Raw genomic sequence first — 21,037 nt, 5'->3', positions numbered from 1 at the left:
CCTCAAAGTACACGAAGAAGAAGCAGCAGTTGTTGTTGGCCATTTCTTCTATCCACTCTGACTGTCAACACGGAGGAGAAGCAGCCGTCTCCAGGCTGACAGTGTGGAGGAATATGCGCTCTCTTGTGGGACTGCTCGCTGTGGTGGCTGCAGCCAGTGTGTACCTGTACTCTCTGTCCCTGTACCTTCCCGCTGCGCCGCGGAGACCTCCAGCCGCCCACAGACACCATGAGGAGCCCGGGGAGCCCGCTGACAGCTCCGGGGAGCCCAGCAGGTGACGCGTCTGTTTTCCAGAGATTATAAAGTTCACTAGGTTATGTTTTTATCTACAAAATGTGCATTTGACTGTAACGTTGATATCACTACCGCTTACATAAGCATGCTCTTATCTCACACACAATCTCATCATGGAAATACTCACTCTATAATATATGTGTGTAGATATGTAGCCTACTGTAAGATATGACATTAAGTAAAGTTTTAAAACCCATTAATTATTAATATTAGCGTCATTACACAGTTGTAAAACACTTTATAACCACTTATATACCCAATACAACTGCTAATGGCTGTAAACCTAACTTTAGGTCAATGTGTTAACTTCAGTCCTCTGACTTAGTAGCCAAAACCAATACAGTGTTACCAGTAATTCAGGTTGAAATTGATCAAACAAGCACATATCAGCATTTATAAACTTGTCACCATCAGGTATATGTCAATATTGAAATGTTGTTGATTACCATAATATCCTATTATCTGTCCATGATTCTGAACACTGTCTGTTCCTGGAAGAAGTGCATGATGGGACTAACTTGAGTATGGATGTCATGCAGGTTGAAGTTCCCCTCAGACTTGGAGGAGCTAAGGGAACTGTCTGAGCTCCTGCAGTTTTACAAGACGGAGCACACTGGATATGTCCTGCTGCTCTTCTGTAGTGCATATCTTTACAAGCAGTCCTTTGCCATTCCTGGATCTTCATTTCTGGTAGGGTAAAATGCAGGTGTTCAAGCTCAGGTGTTTTCTGTACTGACGCTGGATAACAAGGCAAACCATGGATGTTGATATTTTACGTGTCGGATGTCTTTAAAAATGTTTACAACAATTAAGCAAGTCATTGATCTTTGTGGGTGTGAGGTAGTCACGGTATTTGTTGACATGTTTTACAAAAACAATTATTGATTTGAAGGCCAATTAGAAATTAACACGTATGGCAGGTGTGACACAAATTAAGTATGCTATAAGGAAAAATGAAAAAGTCTCTTCTCCAAACTCACACTGCAGAGGATAACAATATCCAGCAAGCTCAAACAATAAAAGGATGTCAGACTCTCGTTATGTGTAGACATTATAAGACTTTTGTGGCAGTTTCTCTTCCCCAGTATCATTGATTTAATTCCCCAAACGGAGCTTGCAGCACAGAACCACTGTTAGATTAAAGAGTACTTCTCTCCTTTGGCAGGAAGAGATACGCAGTAGATTGTCTTGATGTGCATGTCTGTGACGATCATTAAACACTTTTATGTGTAATCACTCTGGCCCTCTCCACTTGTCATTATGCAGAATATTTTAGCAGGAGCTATATTTGGACCCTATCAAGGACTGCTGCTTGCCTGTGTGCTCACCACTGTGGGCTCCACCATGTGCTACCTCCTGTCCCAGACCTTTGGAAAGCGCTACATCGCTAACCTTTTCCCTGATAAGGTCTCCATGCTACAGAGGAAGGTACATCTGTGACACCATGTAAACAACTTATTCAAGGCAACAAATTGATTCAATTCTACTGTATATTCTGATAATAAATGAGTTTTTATGGTAGGCTTTCATTGAGAATATGAAGTTATATATTCCTGCCCCGAATGCTCTGCTCACACATATTATCATTACATGTATATACATGTGCAAAGTTATACAGGGGGTGATTACAGGTTTTGTTTTGTATTTTTATTCCCCAAAATGTGACGAGAAGATATGAAATTGACACTGAAAATATCTCAAAAAGCAACAAACACACTACTACTCTCCCTATATATCCTAACATCTCTTTTAAAATCTTATCTTTTCTACCAGGTTGAGGAGAACAAGGACAGTTTGTTATTCTTTCTACTCTTCCTGAGATTCTTTCCAATGACTCCAAACTGGTTTCTGAACATGTCGGCCCCTATTGCCAACATCCCCATCACCTACTTTATCTGCTCAGTCTTCATTGGTAAGAGCACAAGCATCTCCTTACATGAAAAGAAAAGGACTTCACATTCACCTAAACTCACACTTTGGCTACTTTAATTATTGTTTGTATTAGGTGCGTGCTAATTAATACGGCTAATCGTCCCTCTGTGAAATCATCAGTTTCAACATGTGATTGTGACATTTGCTAAAGGGAAAGTTTACACCCAAACAAAAACAAATATTTGTCCTCATACCTGCAGTGCCATTTATTAATCCAGATTGTTTGTGTGTGAGTTATTGGCTGTAAAAATGTCCTCTTTCTCTCGAATACACGGCTTGTGGTGCTCAAAGCCCAAAAAACAAAAGACCTAAAGAACTCCCAGCAACGTCTCTTCCCGGAAATCATGACCCAGTCACTCAAGATAATTCACAGTTCTTGTTGTGAACAGTTTCATACAGAAAGTACTTCATTTTTAAAGAACTGCATGCTTTTTGTCCACGAGTAGATACAATCTTCCTTCTGCAGAGTGATATGGTCGGTGGGTGTAGTTTGAAAGAAGGAATATAGTTCCTACATAAAACTGCTCACAACAAAGTCTTGACTCGATTTACATCACATTATTATTTGCCTTCAAATTTTAAGTATTGAACATTTCTCCCAACCCTCCACATTCATTTGATGTCTAACTAAAGTTTTGTTTTTAACCTGCCATCTGTGTCTGCAGGCCTCCTACCGTACAACTTCATCTGTGTGCAGACGGGCGTCATGCTGTCTGAGGTGGCGTCTCTGGACGACTTGTTCTCATGGGGGAGGCTGCTGCAGCTGCTGGCCATCGCCTGCATGGCGCTGCTGCCCGGCGCCCTCATCCGCCGCTTCAGTCAGAACCGCCTCAAACTGGACGTCCCATCACAGAACGGGCTCAACACGGAGAAGAAGGTCCAGTGATTTTTCTGGGAGTTGTTTTCCCTGGCTCTCTGCCTCGAAGATTACATGTATTTAAAGCGATGACTCTTCAGAAACAACCTGCTGACTCAAGTGTAAAGGTTTCTTTTATCTTATCTGGAGCCACCTAGAGATGCAGAGCTGTAAAAAATAAGACTGGCACATTGGAATTTGTAGCCAGGTATTTTTGTTTAACCAAATGTTTGTTATTCTACAGTATGCCACAACACCATTGAGCACAGTACATTTATAAGGATATATTAATGTACAGTAATCATAAGGATAAAGGGAAGGGTTTAAAGGGGACTTGGCTTCAATGTAAACAGCCAGTGTTTCAAGTGCCTGTCGTGCAGTGCTGGACTCTGGTTCTGACTTCTACCTCCACCAGTTTGGGAAAACTAATGTAACAGCCTGCTCATGTTGGTTGTAGCTTAATGGCTCAGATGATGTTTGTGTGAATACCTATATTTGTAACTGAAATATGTTTGCAGCATATACTTGAAAATTGTATTTTTCTTTTTTGACAATCACATTTTAAGTATAAATTGTAATGCAGGGTGTTCTGCAATTTTTTATATTTTTGAACTTTGTTGGAACTCAAAGTTTTTCAAATTGTGTAATTTGGCCTCAGTCTTTGGGGTAACAAAAAACAAAAAAATTAAATGACATGACTGAGTAAATGTCATGATACCTAATCATTACCTGAAACTTTAGTAAAGGTGCAGTTAATCCAGGATGTGTTCAATCGATCGTTTATATTGCGTCTCTGGCTGTCCGTATGTCTTTTGTACAGGGCTATTCACACTGCACAGTGTTATCTTAAAACTCTTTCTTTGTGTGGGTTAAGATTTAAAATGTAATGTCAGCTTTCTGTCTCTAAAAATATGTTAATTATTTTTAAATTGAATGTACAGTTATGGTGTGCTAGATCCCAAATGACATGACACCTAATATTTCAGAGGTAAAAACACTTTGGAATAATAAAACAGTAAATGTGAAAAACAGCATTTTCTTTTTTCAAATATTATTTATTGCTCAGATCCAGGTTGCTCAGCAATACAGTTCACTCACAACTCAAAACAACAGCTTGGCTGTTACCAGAAAGGCATGAATCCACGGGATGGATTAAAAATGGATCATATATGTCTCTCTAGCGCACAGTCACCGATTACCTTGAGGTGTCTGGGACCTTTTGGCCCGTGGGAAATGTAGGACTTGAGGGTTGAGACCTACTGAGGGGACAAAAGGAATCTCCCAAATGGTGAAAAGCAGTTAAGAAATGGATCCATGGAAAACCACTACTGAAAGTCTAGTGCTATATAAAGTGTACCTACTGGATCGCCTACAACAGTCTCATGCAATGCTTTGTGTTCTCCCATTTAACAACAAGACAAGACAAAAACACTGCTGTGGTTCTGCATACATCAAACCAGACTTTACTAAATTCTTCCTCAGCTAACTATCTTTTTTTGGATGGTTGTTGAATGCCCTATTTTTTGTTCAGTCACAGAACAAGATTTGATTAGCTTTTTCTTTTTGATCAGACCTGGTTACTCTGTCAACCCTCTTTTTATGCATGTCACAGATTCATTTATTTTTCCATCGTGATTCCAAAACCTGTTAAACATTCTAGTTAGGATATTTCAACCACAATTTAACAACTAGTATAATTGGTAGTGATCTAACAGGAATGAATATTAAAGCAAAGAATCCCAGCTACTGCTCCGGACTACATCATTAAATCAGTGTAAATGACGAGAAAAAACCAGATCAACAGGAAAAATAAAAGCCTAAACTATCCAACCACCATGTGATATGACTAACAACACAGTACACCCTCAGTGATGTGTGTAATTGTGGTTTTCTGGTACTGAATATTGATGTCTAGCAACAAACCAAAAAACCTAGAAACACCAATCCTTGGAAGTACAAATTAAAATTAAAAGGAAACTATTAAGTTTTGACAAGATTCCTCCTCAGACAGCGGCCGACTTACAACAAACAAGACGCTGTGCTCTTCACACAGTGAAACCGAACCAGCTGGAGGGAAACCTGCACTAACTGTGTCAAGAGCCAAAAACACAAGCGAGACAGAGATCTGAAGAGTCCTCTGCAACACAAGAGACGAGCCTTCAATACTGCTCTTAAAAAGCTAGTCCTGCCAAGTTAAACCATGAGTGACAAACTGCAATTTCCAGTGCTACAGCGAAGAGCCGTTCTCTCCATGACATGCCCTACTACAGTGAAGCAGACCACCACAGGAGTCACGTGTTTCGAGTTAAAGCACCGTACTGCATTGGTGTGGCTAAGGTCAGGGGGTCATTTGAATCAGGTCTGGTGAGCGATCATCATCAGTATGAGGTACTGTACCGGCTGTGGGGAGGCTTGCTGTTGTTACAGCAAGCCTCAGGCATTGTGTGAGTTCGATAGACCTTTTATGTTTTATTTCAGCACTGCTAATCTGTGTTCACTGGGACAATGATCCAGCTCATCTGATGACAAAAGCCTGCCCTCGAAAAAAAAAAAAAAAAAATCAGCTCTCAAACAGTTAAAAGAACTCCAAAGACAAACACTAACTTTCACTATATAATTTCTTTATTTAATTATTTTTCGCCCTAAATCGGTTTTAGTAACTAAAGTCAGCCTTGGATTCTGAGAGGTAATTCTGAAATGTACAGCACATCAAAAAAAAAAAAATCATCTATAGATTGATGAGAAAACCGTTTAAAGGTCAGTTTTGAGGCAAGCTGTGACGCTCTAAAACTTCTCCCACCATCTCTCACATCGCAGGTGTAGACTGATGAGTGTTATAGAAACAGAAAACGATGCATTAATGTGTGACTCTATTGTACATGTTTACAGATATACAGGTATCTTGTCGTACACAGTGACATTTCAACGACTAGAGTTGTTCTACATTCTACACAGAAGACTAGGGTTTTTACACCAAGTTCAAAGAGTCCCGTCAGTCTATTTTTGCAGCTTTGTGTTTTCTTCAAATCAACCCCAGAGTATGTTTTTATCAAATAGAGCTGGTACGATTGAATTGGGTTGTTTAAAAAAAATCTTTTTTTTTTTTCCACAAGTGAATAAACTTCATTGTTGTTTTTTTTAAAGTCTAAAAAAAACCTGGAGGTACAGTTGGGAAAAGCAGGAGGTACAGATGGTTGGTTTCTGTTTTGTTTTCAACTGACTTTTCTTTCCTTTCTCTGATTTCTGTGAAATCAGTACACAACATCCACATTCAGAACCACTTCGGGCAGGTATGTACCCCTTAGATCCTGCTCTTCATTCCTTTCTACAGAAAATGTACTTTGAAATCCTTTTGACGTGTATCATTAAGAGGTTGTATGGCGTCCAGGTAAAGACAGTCCAACAGGGTTGACAAAGTTTCACTAGTTGACTGGACCTGAAGAGTTTAGAGATTACTGTAGATCTTTTGTCTTTTTTTCATTAAAAAAGAAAATTAAAAACGCTCAAAATGATCAGTTAACAAGGCATACAAAATGTGGAAAAAGGGGAAATGAAAGATTGGACTGAGGTACCCTGAAGCCTGAGGTAGATCACAATACTGACATGCGCACTGTTCACATCCTGACCAAAGTTATCGATGGTTCACTTAACTGTTCTCCTATTTTTCAGGTTTTTTGTTTATATTATTATTCATAGTCTAGTTTTCAAGAAAATAAACACTTCCCTTCAAAATAATATGGCAGTGTCCCACTGAGGAAGAAAAGAAAAGGACTTTGTTTTTCTTTTTGTTTCTTATCAATAGCTCTCATCACAAAATAGGAAAAAAATAGATTCATAAATATTACTCTCTCTTTTTATATATATATACACACACATGCGCACTCGCACACAAACGCACACACACGGAGGAAGCTGTGCGTATTGGCAATAACCTTGCGTCTGGAAGATGAAGCTGATGGGTGGTGTCTAAAAGTTGACAAAATAAGGCAACAAGATTCCATGGTCTCCACAGTAAAGGGACACCAGGAGGACCTGCGTGTCCAGCGCACTCGCAGAGCGGTCGGCTGGCTCGCCAAAATAAAACAAAACAAAAAAGAAAAAGTTAAAAGAAAGAGCGAGGGTGAGAATGACAATCTGTGTGCTTGTGGCCCCGCCTGCTGGACACGGCAGGGGTGATTCTTCTAAAAGGCTGCATATCGTACATTCACAGCTGTCATGCCGTTTTAGAAAGCTCCCTGACAAGAGAGGGTTAAAGCCAAACACGGCTGTGGTCACGTTTGCGGTTGTGTGTGTACCACAGGTCATACAGTGCCTCCCAAACCACCCTCTAACCCAAAACTTTTTCCTCACTGCCACTTCACACACCAAAAGTGAGCACCCTCCCTCAAAACAACGTCTAATTTCTTATGTTTGTGTCGGACCTCATGACGTCCCAAATAAGGCCGAGCGTGTGGCTCAAAACGACTGGTCACCTGTAAGCAAATTAAGTTTGACCAAATAGTTTTTTTAAGATTTGCTCTGATCGTCCTTTATTAGACAATGTTTAGATTTCTTTTTTAAATATCAGGACAACAAGCATGAATGCTGTTATAGTTACTGTTACAGCATGGAAGAATTATATCAGTTTAAAAATTCCTCTGATGCGTTTAACCTCTGTTGAGTGAAAGTGGCAGTTCAATGAGGGCTATGGGGGAAGAAACTGTTCCTTGACAACAAATATGTTTTTAACCTATTAAAAAAACACGCCAGATGAGAGAGAGTGATGAGAAATTAAAGCAGAAATAAGCAGAAAATAAAGAAAAAAAAGAAAAAAAGAGTAGAAGCATCAGATATGATTGGTGAGAGACACTTAAAAGGGACGTTATCTTTTGCGTTGGCACACACACAGGCTTGTTAAAAAGACCCATTCACCATATTTTCTTACAAGTGTTTTTCTTTTGATTTCAGTGGCCTATACTGTGAACACACAAGGGGAATTGCCTTATGAGGCTGTCAGAGCACAATCAATCTCTGGAACAAGCACAAATATTAGAAACTAAACCAAGTTGTTCTGTCATTTTGATAGTAAAATAACAGTGCGTACTCTCAGTGTGTATCAATATACTTTTCTACTCTGTGTTAATACTGCTAAGGATATTTCATCTTTCAATCTGAATATCTCTAATTCATGTGAGAGTCCATTGTCCCTCGCGCTCGTTCTAACCTAAAATATTTATCACAATGCCTCGTATACGCTTGTGTTAATACATTTGCTTTATCAGTTTGTTAGGCCTATGTTAGTCCAACTAAAGAGATAACGTTATTCAGGGCGACATACTATTTCCTGTTTGGAACTGTGACGACAACAGTTCCAAAATTCTCTGCCATGTCCACGTTCCTTATAGATTTTTTTGGTCTTTTTTTTTGTTATATTATATCAGTACGGTTTTTTCCCACTCTATCTGCTCTCACGGGGCTGGCAGTGCACACAATGCCCTCAGCCTTTGGCTCTTACTTGTTTTCCCCCCTAGTGAAGTTCTTTGGTTTTGATCCTGGTGCTGCTGGTCTGCCCTGCATGTCCCCCTTGGCCGTGGCCTTTGTCTGGGTAGGTCTCTGTCCGTTTGGGAGGGCTACATTCATTGGCTGGCACCCGCCGGAGCCGCCCCGCTGGTCACTTGGCGTGGTGCGGTGACACGGCGGTGCCCTGCTGGTGCTTCTGTTCCTGCTGTTTGACCTGCTGAATGATCTCCCGGATCTTCCTCTGTGCAGTCTGTGCGGAGAGACATCACATACAGGACGGGGTGTTAACTGATATGTAACAACACGTACCAGACTGACCTTGGAGATAGGCTTTTGATGAACAGATAACTGTCATGTTCCTATGAACTGCTCAGCATCATTGGGGGTAGGTTGACTGTGTAGGTTTGTTTTTTCCTGCAGTTATCAGTATGTAAATTGTATTAATATATGCTTAAATAGTTTAAAGATAATAAGAACTAATAAACTAAAGTAGCAAAGAAAATGACTTCTAGCTGAATTTGAATCCTCATCCATTTACTACGATTCTGTAATATTATGTAATAATGTCAAACATGATATCATAATATAGGCCTGTATATAAAATAAAATACTCTACTTTGAATAACTAGTGTTTGGTATGTTTTCCATCTACTACTTCTCCCATTCACAAATCCAAAATCAAATCTAAAATTCTAAAATTCTATTAATATTTAACAAATATATTCCATTTCAGAGCAGAAGAAACAGCCTTCAAGGGTCAAACTCTGCACATACATCATTCAGTAGTGCACACAGTGAAGTGTGTGTGTGTGTGTGTGCGTGCGTGTGTACGAGAGTCTCTTTAATCAACTCCTCACAGCTCTGGTCAGAAACTGGAAAAAAGTGAAACATGTACACACCAGACTGTCATGGCGAATACAATCGCTGCTTTAATTCTGTCTTTAGGACGTTGTTGTGAGTGTGGACGGAGCAGCTACAGGTTAGTTTAGCCTGATCGATCCATTCAGAAAACACGCATTTTAAAAGGTTTTTCGCTTGCCGTCTTGTCTGCAGACTTGTCAAAGCATTAATTCATGTTTTTTACTAACCGGTATCAGTATGTAGTTACTTTGGCATCATTTGGAACGTGTATTACAATTAAATCACTGTAAAATAGGTTAATTTTGTCGTAGTTGGTTTCCACCACAGTATTTACATGGAAATAAGCCCCGCCCCCTCTCCAGCGCGTCCTGTTTGAATGACAGGAGTAACCACAGCTGACAGCCGCGGTGAAACTCCAGCGGTTAGAGCGATGAGAATATTCGCATCACGTCCGTTGTGAACGCAGCATAATGCAGTTCAGAAAACACTGTTCTGTCGCTTTTTAAAGCCATGGCCGTCGTGAAAATCCTACCCTGATCCCAACCCAACATTATATTCATTTAATAACTTTGTAATGCTGTTGAGACTGAGTATTTTCTGAATTATAATGTGAAAAAAAGAGATATCCAACTTTTCTTCTGTTAAAACATGCAATAACCACTGACTCTAAAATGTGAAAAAGTAATGATTGTATTTCTGGTTTTAACCAATGTTCAGAGCACATGTTAAAGAAGATAATCTGCATTATTGCATAAAAATTTCTGAACAGTTAATACAAAAAAACTGATGTACCAAGTTAAGCCACCATATTTGACATCAGATCTCTAATCAACCCAAATAACAAACATATCTGTGTTCATTTACAGGATCTTAAACTTTGTTATGCGTACCTGGCTGGCAAAGAAATGACCGCTGATTTTCACAAAGACTTCATCATTCTCGTCTGGGGTTTGGTCCCGCGGTACGATGACCTCAGCACTTGTAAGGTTCTGCAGCTCATTTACCTGAAAAAAAAAGAGATTTAGTATATTGCTTTAATTCTCACTTAAAGCCTCACTGACTTACTCAGTAAACTGAAAAATACTGTTTGGTTAAACCAAGCAAACCAGGTGCTATTTATGGCTAATGTAGCTGAAGTTAATGCAATTGTTTTTTCTCCATCCTTGTCTATAATTCAGATCACTTCAAGCAACAACTCACCGTCTTTCCACCTTTACCGATGACCCTGCCAGCTGCGGTTGAGGGAACCTTGATGTGTGTCTCCAGTTTGACCTCCTCCTTCGCTGAGAAGAAGTTCTCCTCTTTCAGCTTCCCAAATATCCGACCTTGGGCCTGGAATACAGAGGAGGGAATGAGACAAGGAGAGACTGGGAAATGGGGACACACAGTGATCCACTGCTGTTTACTGTAATACACAACAAAATGAATCAAGCATATCAAGTAGCAATTTTGCATACACATACAGCATTTCATTGTGTGGTTACCTTAAACTGAGCCTCTGCATTTCCAGTAATAGTAACCATCCTCTCACCATCCATCCTACTATCTGGATTCTCAGCTGGAGCAATCTGGAACACACAACACACACACACAGGTTATGGATAGAAATAGAAAAGGTGTTTATTCAGTGCATGTAACCACTGAATCATCATTCAAGAAGTCTGCGTATTCCAATAAATAAATGAGACTATGGTATTAGAATTCATTGAGCATCTGTTCCACTTCTTTGGGCGGCTCGGAGAGGATTTTTTAAAAGCGTAACTCCTTTTTTGACCATTAATAACTAACAACCTGCCAGTGCGGACAAGCAAATTGTTAACTTTACCTTACTGCCCGATGTGAGCATTCAAACAATGCGATGCACGCTGATCAGAGGTGGTTAGACAACCTATTTTACCACCCTTCAAATTGAAGTCAGCGCTCTATTGAGGCTGAAAAACCCACCTTGATAGAAGCTCCAGCGAAGTGGGCGAGTTGTTTGATGTGCTGGCCCTTCTTGCCGATCAAGGCCCCGACTGCCTGAGTTGGAATAAAGAGGTAGACAACCTCCTGTTCTGGAGTCTGTGGGGAAAAATAAGTCACAAATAAAGATATATTTCACTCCACTATTACTCAACTTTACTGCTGAATGGGAGAGACATTTAAAAGCTACCAAACAGTCAAACCCGTTAAATTAACTTGTCAGATACTCGAAGAGATGCCTAAAAAAGAAGACACCTCATGCAAGTAAAGGTAAATTGAGCTCTCTTCAAGTCTTTTCTCATTGGGTAAACATCCCACCCTAGTTTGGTCTGAAAGGAATATTTCCTATTAGGGCCGATGGGTGCTCTTTGTTTTTGTTTTCTTAAAGGTCCCATGTCATGCTTTTCCGGTTATTACCCGTCCCCTTGTGTGTTATGAAGGTTTTTATGCATTTAAACGGTCTGCAGAGTCACAAACCCTCAAAGTACACCCTGTAGCGAATAAAACTAACACAGAAAAGACCTGTCTATGCTGCCCCAGAACGCCTCGTTGGAGATTTTTCCAAATGGTCCAATCCGTGGAGCTCCTCCCACACACACTCTCTCGGTGAGGAAACTGTGACGCACTGGGGGGGTGCTAGTGGAGCCTCGCAGCGGCGAAACTGTGGTACGCTTACACTGTAGGTGCGGGTGCTAGTGGAGCCTCACAGATGGGGGTCCCCCTTCCCGCGTCCATTCGCGATGTCTCGCAGACCTCACGCAGCAAGCAGGAAATGATCCCAGCTCACACTGTCCGCTCCTCGGTGCAGCGAGCCGCGCAACGTCCCACCCCTGGTGGCTGGGAGATGGTACGCAAAAAGGCCAGACTGTCTGTTCATCATAGACGTTGACCGAGAGGTTGCCATGGTTTCTTATTTAAGTCTTTCCGTCCATTTGGTGTTGCTTCTTTTTCTTTATACTGTGGCAGCATGTATACCATAAGTAACTTCCTGAGGCTTTTCAAAGATTTATTGTGCTCTCAACTTGCTCTCAAATCTTATAAATATTGTTTTAGCATCATAAAATAATAAGAAATTAGTTCTTAGGTCTCAGATCCACAGGGCATAATTGACTAAAGTGAAAAAATATAAGAGAACATACTGAGTGCTGGTGGGTGATGGCACTTGCTGGAGGACCCCCGTACAGGCCACTGAGATGTGAAGAGTGACTCTGAAAGAGACAAGCAGACCAATCAGATGGCAAAAAAACACAAATTCACAGACACATGCACACACTCAACTCAAGCTTCTATTAGGGGGAATTTCAGGGGCATAAACTGCCAGTGAATCACTCACTCTCTGGACTATGAAGCACGCAAATACATTCTCGCACAATGTCTCACACTACTGTGGCTCGTCCTCGTCAGCCAATGAGTGGAAACTTTGTTTTACAGACATCCTGACTCATTTGTGCGGAAGATGGGGGAATTCTGGTTGTTTCAGACTGTATACAATATATTGCAAGAATACCTGAGTCAACACTGTTTTGTTTTCTTAAAAAGCACTTCAGGGGAAAACTGGTTAACCACGTGTTGGAAAAAAATTGCTTTATCAAATCAAAACAAATCCCTGCATGAGCTGAGCATTGCTTCACTGGGCGGGTAAAACAACAGCAGAAAAGTCATTACAAAACAATAATTTTAGATTCTTTTTTCACTGTCTTTTATGGTTTTGTGAAATAAGAGCATACTCACTAAGAATGGGTTGTATCCTGCTGGAGCCATGTGGGGCCCTGCACCGCGGGGTCCGGCAGCAGGGGTCAGCATCGGCAGGCCGGAGGAGAAGATGCCCAGAGCATTCAGGTTCAAGCCTGGGATCAGGTTGGCCTGTTGCTGGGCAGAACAAGAAAGGAAGATTTTAGCTTAAAGAAAAAAACTACAAAAAATATATACATTAGGCTTTAAATGGGTCTCATCATTTCATCTTGGGTTTTATTTTTAAACCAATTTTCACTGATGTGTTTAAAACATTTTTCTTTAAAGGAGCAAATCAGATTAAACAGGTTTTAACTTGGACTTGTATGTCTCCAGGCTGTAGGGTTATGTTCCTTGCTGCAACAAGAGTCATACTGATACATTTTACAGTAAATCAAGAAGATCCGTCTCCAGTAAGACAACCTTAAAAAGAAAACTACCTCTAATAAGTGATAAACATGAGACATGTTTTGCATAATAATTGTTATACATTAAGTTGTGCATACCATGAACGGAACAAATAAAAATGAAATAAAGAGAAAAAGGAAGATGAATGCCAATTATTTCTTTAAAATAAGTCAAAAGTAAGTTTAATTGATAAATAAACATCAATAATTTCCCAAATGTTTTTTGATTACCAAAAGGGTAATCAGACACAGGAATGAACCTGACTGTTGTTTAGGATGTGTTATATATCCATAACAATTAGCAATAATCCAGCAATCTTTAAACTCAAATATAAGTATGTTGGTTATTTTTGATTGTTGACTCTGATACTAGTTTAATATATTTGAATTGTTGGTTGAAAAAAACAAGCCCTCTGAAACAGTCAACGTGTGCGCTTCTAAACAGTACAGGCATATTTTTACAATTGTATCAGCTTTGAGCAAATAAATGTGTTGTACTTACAGTAAACTATATGCATCATTTTAAGAATACATTTATGGATGGAGAAAATGTTCCTACTTCTCAAGCTGAATAAACAATTTAGAGACCAACAGGAAGGCGATAAACGGGGATATTTGCTGTTTTGATGGCACGACGAAAAATGCAGCCCTCAGGGTTTCATGTCCGTGCAGAGACACACGGCCTTCTTTCACTTCCTTTTTCCCAGAAAGCTTCATGTAATATCCACAGTGTCACGCTAGATGGCCCTCACCGCTAACTGTAGAGTCGGCACTCAGCTGCCAGCACTGCTCTCACCAGCCTGTACTATTTAATCGCATGCGATGAGGTACTTCTTGATGATTATTTCTTCCCCAATATTTAGGTGATAAAAATTCACAACATGGGCAGCTCATGTGAAAGCAGCTAAGATACTGGCATAGTAATTTGGAGTAACTGCTGCTCATAATAGAGAGCATCATCACACACTTTATCATTAATCATCTCTGTATTGTAGGGAGTGTGCAGCCTGTGATATCATCTTCACTATCTCTCTTCCTCTGAGGTCGACCTCTCTCGCTGGCTCTGCCCCGTTGATATCATCCAGGCAGTGTGAAAGAGGAGCTGGGTGAGAGAGCGGCCTACAGATATCAGATGGATGCTGGGAAACGCAGTGTGTTACAGCGGGAACACAGACACACACAGCGGGGAAGTGAGCGTGAGTCAGAGGCTCTGTGGAACAGGCACACACACACACACACACACATACACACACACATGTTTGTTAACATGCTGTGCTCAAACACTCACTGATGAGCTATTCAGCAACTGTTTACTGTTATCTAACTACCAAGCACACAACAAAGGGTATTACTAATGCTGGTGGTAACATGCACTGAATGGAAAGCGATATCATCCTACAGTATATCATCACTCCCTCTTCACTGTTCACCTGTCAGTCTGTGTGAGTCAACCTGAGATCATAACCACACACACACGCACGCACCCTGATCGTAGAAGAGGTCTGCAGATGGTAACCTTAAGGCTCGGCTTACGTTCATAGCAGCAATGTCGTTCTCGGAGGCTTCTATCAGTTTCTTCAGGATCTCCACCTGGGCTTTACAACAATCATCCAAGGTGCCCTTCACCGTGACGATCCTCTCTAGGTTGTGAATGGTTAAGTCGTGTAACCTGCAGGGGAGATCACACACACATAAATTAGTATATGCAAATACAGCTCACAGAAACACTCACACTCTGCTCACTATTTTTTTTATCAGAAAGTGGATATGACTGAGTTAAAGTAGTAGTAGGAGTAATATTTGAACTACCGGTAAACACCCAAAGAAATACAAACTAACTAGCATTTTATCAGGGGTTATCCACAGGTTGCCAAAATAAGTTTGTATTCAAGTCTATGACAAAATGATCTTCACACTTGAGTCCATTAGTTTATAACATTTCAAAATGTCATAACTCAATGGCTGGAGGACTTTCTTAACCGTTTAAGTCTGGAAGAAGCTGCCTCCTTTTATATTTTGATAGGGTAGAATAAATAACAGGTTTTGGGTAACAATAAGGTAATTCCTTGACCCAAACCATCTCGGCTGCTCTCCTTTATAAAAAAGAAACCCCAAATAAAACAAAAAAAATGAGACTAATAAAGAGAAAACATTTAGAAGAGGGGGAAAAAGAAAAACAAATAGTAATAATGAAAGTATATTTGTGTTACCGAGTAAATCATGTACTGGTACTAGACCATGGGCAGCATGCATAAAATAAAAATGACATTGTAACCCCCCCTGTCCCTTATGTTATTGTTTTGTTGTGTTTTTTTTAGGTGTGAGAGCACTGTCTTTGTATAGTATAGCTGCCTTTCTTGTTATTTATGTCTTTGAAAATCCACAATAAAATCTTAAAGATAAAAAATAAAGACCTTTATAAAAATGATCTTAATGATATTGTGTTCTCAATCGTCTTCTTCAAGTTTTCGTTGACACAGCATGATGCCAGATTATGCTCCGAAAACACTGGGTCCTGCACTTCCCATAATGCAACTCAAAAGGGTTTCAATGTGGCCAATTCACATCATCATCATCATCATCATCACCATCATCATTGCATTTAGAATGATATGACCTTCCCTGTCGTAATAAATCATTTGAACACAATTTACACATCAGAAACTTGCAATTTTCTTTTCCAAAGTGAGAGAAACCAGATGACGTCCTGATCGCTGCAGTGTTCATTTTAAAAACGAGTTTGTCCTTGCTTAATATTATTGCAGGAAAAAAAACGTTGTACAAGCAGCAATAGTGTCAAAACACTGCAGCCAAAACATTACTCAATTTGTCTAAAATGAACCACAGAAGGTTTTGGATTCAAACTCTTCAGCCCTAACAACTGCATCTATTAATGAATGAATCATGTAAGCGATCGTGGACATTTAGATATTCTATCACAAGATGTACTGTTTGCCTCTTTTAAACAAGGTCTCTCTTCTTCTCTCTTCATCTCTCTCCTCATCTCCGTCTCTTTCTCAAGGCTCATTACGTCCACACAGCTCACAGAGACAGAGCGATTCATTAGCCCTAAATGATCAAAGGTTGGCGAGCATATCCTGCTAAATGGGGGGTAATCACCGCCTTTAATATCATGTTCTGGAGCAAAGGAGCTATAAGCAACTCCCTAACAACTCAGATAAGTAAAACCACATGTAGAGCGGCTAACGGGAACGGTTGTAGAAAGGTATGGCTCTAGTCTAAGAAGTAAAATCGCAGCAGGTTTTGCGTTTTGGTTAAATTAATAATAGTCCCAAGTGCTCACAAGTAGTTAAATATCCAGTGTGTGATTTCCTGAACGTGGTAGATTGACGTGGGTGCCAGTGACAGAGGAGAACGGGTGCAACAGGAGAGGTGGCTTACGAGGAGATGGTTATCTTGGTCCCTGTGTCCTCCTCGATCTTCTTCAGGTTTCGACCCTCCTTCCCAATCAGCCGCCCTACGAGGCTGTTGTGGGCGAGGATCTTCAGAGGGATGTCCTCCGTCCTACACACACAAACACAAACACTCAGGTTAGAGAGAGATAAGAGAAGATACGTTTCCCTGAGTGTCACAAATGTGGTGTGAGGATGTGTGAACATAAATGTAAGACATTATATTCAATGATGTGTGTAATATCGCTATATAAAAAAATAGCCAGATTTTTACAGGGAAGAAGATCAGTTCTAAACTCGTTTTCTTGAAGAGATTTGGTCCACATGAGCTCAGACGTTTCCTGCTGCAAGAACTGTTTAGCATAGTTACAGTAAACAAGGACATCAGCAACAACAACAGCTCAGAAAAAGCTCCTGGTAATAGAAGGGGAAGAGTAAATCAGAGTATAAACAAACGAGATCTAACGTGCTGGAGTCCCTCAGTGTAAAAAACGTAAAATAGCAGATTGTCTACCGGAGTCTCACATTATTTGACAAGTTTTATTTGCTTTATATTAGTTTTTGTAATGTTTATCATAATATAAATTCCTAATGATTTCCTTGTTTTTAAGCTAGGATGTTCCTCAGGGGGAACAATACAGTTTGTCAGTAGGTATAGTGTGTTACACTTCCTATTACATTTTTCTAAGGAACTGTTTAGCATCACCTCTTATAGTTAGCACACAGCAGAAGGTATAAATAATAATGTTGCTTTTCAAATACAAAATTAAAAGACTAATATGATCATACAGAAAGCTTGATACTGAGAAATTATGCACTTATCATCTTTCATGTCACAGTGGAAATTTGGTATTTTTCCACTTGCTTTTGAAGTAGATGGATACAAAAAAATATTCAGGACAAAAACATAATTTGTGTACACTGTGTATTTTTCAGTGAAGTAGAGATTAAGTTGAAATGTATTTTGTGCCGTAAAAGTTAATTTTCCATTTTATGGCTCCACAAAACCCTGAATTATTCTGGTGCACAGATGGAAAAAATAATGGTTGTTTTATTTTGATGTTAGAGTCTCTTATTATGTCTCAAAAGCACTCATTCTGATCCCTTTTTTGACATTTTTCTCTCCTTACGCTCAGTAAAATTACAGGGTGTGATGGCTGAGGTGACATGTTTACAATTTATGAAGGAGTGGCACCCAGGCAGCGACAGGTGGAGGCTATTTTGAGAGATTTGACAGATAGGATAAATATTGATCTTAGAGTGAAATTTCTCGAGGTGGATAAGGCAGACTGATTTATTGTTACTTCATTACGTCACATCAATATGGCTAAGCAACTAACATAACACAGGAACTAGAGTTTGTTGTCTGTCGCCTTCCAATAGTTTCTTTCAATTTAAAGGAAAATATTGGTGGCATTTGGAGCTAGAGCCTAACTAACTACAGCTAACTACAGCCTCACTAATGCAGGCTGTTGTCGTTCAGTTTAAAAAAACATTAACCTATTTCTTAATTTTCACACTTTAATGAATAGTTCAACATTTTAGGAAATATGCTTATTTGATTCCTTGCAGAGAGAAGATTAGAAAATCGATATCTCAGTGAAATAACTATGAGGCAACAGCTAGAAAAAATCTATTTATGCTCAAGAGCCATAATCATCCCTCTCGACAGCCTGAACCATTCTCCGGCTCTATGGGAAACCACACTGACTGAAAACACTTGGGACAAGAACAAAACAACAAAATAAACAGTCTTTGACAAAACCAATTTAAGTGTCATGTCATCTAGGACGTATCTTGCAAGTCTGTGGGAACATTTTTATATTTAAATGAAGCAAAATAATTTTTCTGTATCCAGTAATGAAGAATCTAGCCCTTATAATTCAAGCAACGCTTAGTGAGTGGACGCACCCCATCGACAAACAACACACTTGACAAATAAATACAAATACAAGCTGGGCATTGACACTCAGATCCAGCAGAGCTCAAAGAGTTTAAAGGTGCAGTGTCTTGTTAAAAGTGTCAAGCTCAATTAGACAAGTTGGCCTTGTTTCTTAAATGCTAAGCTGGGGTCACGTGTTTTCCTATGCGAGTGTGTCGTGTGCACTGTGTTAGTGGTCCAAGCGAGAGAATGCACAGTGAGATTAAAAGGTGTGCAGGCAGGTTAAAGGATAAGATTACAGCCCCGCAAATATTATGGCTTATCTCCCTGTTGGAGTGTATACCTGACCTGCGTAAACAACATCCAAGTGTGTGTATGCATGTTTGTGCATGTCAAGGTGCAGACTCACGTCTTGGTCTCGTTGGCCTCCTTCTGCATGATGTCCAGGATCATGCGACAGGCGGCGGAGCAGCCTTCGGGAGTTGAGTGGATGGTAATGGGCTTTTCTGCTGCCCCTGCATTTTCCTTCCGATGAATGTCCACCCTGAGAGAGGGAGAGATGGACAGAGAGATAAACACAAAGTTGAGAAGGACAAAGAAGGAGGATAGAGTATAAAGTCATAATAACATTTGTCTTGTTGTGCATTACGGACTGAAAGCACACAAGCCTTTCAAGATGTTGAGAAGTAAATGTTACAATGGGATGTTGTGTATATAACAATATTTATATCTCAGAGTAAACCCTCCATGAAAAACCTGAGCTTCTCCTTTTCAAAATTGTACAACTTAAAGCATTTACTGTGTGCTATCTTGCATTATATCGCCGACAACTGGTCTTAACAATGCAAGCCTAGGCACAGTGCCACATTGTCTACATTATTATGTCATGTCTACATAACAAAATTAGAGTGTAGCCAAGAAAACAGGAAAGACAAACACAGCAGGAACAAGAGAGGACGACCAGAGTCTGCTCACTTAGACTGGGTATTTTTGGTGATCTTCTTGATGGTGAAGCCCTCCTTGCCGATGATGGCTCCGACAAACTGAGAAGGCGCGAGCATGCGCAGGGGGAAGTCGTGTTGTCTGGTGCGGGGAGAGCCATAGTCTCCTGAGGGCCCGGGCTGAGAGCCCCCCTCCCGGGAGGACCGCCCCCCGCGCCGCGTGCGGGGAGCCTGGTCGGGCGGAGCAGCATCCATGTCCACGATATATGACACTTTGAAGGAGTAGTCTTCGAACTGGTGCCCTGTTAACTTCTCAATGGCTCTGTGGGGAGGAACAGGAGGTGGAGGCGAAACAAGTCAAGTATTATATTACGGTAAACGGGTTCAGTGGAATTCCTTGTGTGATATTTCATTTAGATAGATAGATTAGATAGATTAGTACTTTATTGATCCAAAATTGGGAAATGTTTGCGTTGCAGCAGCATAAAAAGATTAGGCAATGTACATAAGAGAAATTAAAACACTAGAAATGAACAATCCCAAATATTTCTGAAATATAAATAAAATAGCATTAAAAAGTAAAAAAATAAACATGTGGAAAATATACATGTGGAAATAAAAATGTACAGTTACAAAATATAAAGGGGGATATTATATCTACTTTAATTGTGCAAGAAATGTACTATGATTGTAACATTTAAAAGGTTATTGTAAAACTATAGGTTACTTACGTAACCCCAGTTCTCAGAGTAACATGAAGTGAGATGTCTCACTATGGGATGCGCCTCAACGCGTATGCACCAGAAGCATCAATCTCATTACGCCAATCCTGATTGGCTGGTGATCTTGACGCCAACGTCAGGGAATCCACCAACCCTATAAGTAGCTTGCACCACGACGCAGGCGTCATTCAAAATAAGCACCTCTTCTCGCTTCGCCTCAGCAAGAAGGGCCGTCAGGTGAGACATCTCACTTCATGTTACTCTGAGAACTGGGGTTACGTAAGTAACCTATAGTTCTCATTCATAACACTCCGTTCGATGTCTCACTATGGGATATTGAGACTCCCGCATTGCCAGACATGCTTATCTCGAAAATCACCAACACAAAACCAGAACTTAACAGGTAGAACCCTGTCCCAATACGGGGCCCAGCACTGCGCAGGCCACACTTGGAGCAGAAACATCTAGCCTGTAAAAGCGGACAAAAGTGAGCGGCGAGGACCAGCTCGCTGCTGCACAAATGTCTTGAATGGAAAC

General features: G+C 40.3%; 2 protein-coding genes across 2 annotated transcripts; one reads left to right on the top strand and one right to left on the bottom strand.

Annotated features, from left to right (window-relative positions):
• Window positions 1-14: 14 nt before the first annotated feature.
• tmem41aa (transmembrane protein 41aa) lies at window positions 15-4,113 on the top strand. Its single transcript, XM_010785625.1, has 5 exons — window positions 15-274; window positions 834-984; window positions 1,561-1,722; window positions 2,068-2,206; window positions 2,892-4,113. Exons 1-5 carry the CDS (start codon window positions 114-116, stop codon window positions 3,110-3,112), a joined length of 834 nt encoding a protein of 277 aa, XP_010783927.1. The 5' UTR covers window positions 15-113; the 3' UTR covers window positions 3,113-4,113.
• Window positions 4,114-5,506: 1,393 nt separating this feature from the next.
• igf2bp2a (insulin-like growth factor 2 mRNA binding protein 2a) lies at window positions 5,507-20,100 on the bottom strand (the record flags this gene model as incomplete). Its single annotated transcript, XM_010785656.1, has 11 exons — window positions 5,507-8,831; window positions 10,333-10,446; window positions 10,643-10,774; window positions 10,927-11,010; window positions 11,387-11,503; window positions 12,544-12,612; window positions 13,136-13,273; window positions 15,076-15,211; window positions 16,945-17,067; window positions 19,247-19,381; window positions 19,813-20,100. Coding segments are annotated over 11 exons (1,435 nt in total), but the record flags the coding sequence as incomplete, so codon positions are not given.
• Window positions 20,101-21,037: the final 937 nt, after the last annotated feature.

The sequence above is a fragment of the Notothenia coriiceps genome, unplaced genomic scaffold (assembly GCF_000735185.1).
Source record: "Notothenia coriiceps isolate Sejong01 unplaced genomic scaffold, NC01 NC01_scaffold00000901, whole genome shotgun sequence".
In the NCBI taxonomy this organism is placed as follows: domain Eukaryota; kingdom Metazoa; phylum Chordata; class Actinopteri; order Perciformes; family Nototheniidae; genus Notothenia; species Notothenia coriiceps.
The sequence above is the reverse complement of the archived record's forward strand: the minus strand, read 5'-3'. Positions and strand labels throughout refer to the sequence as shown.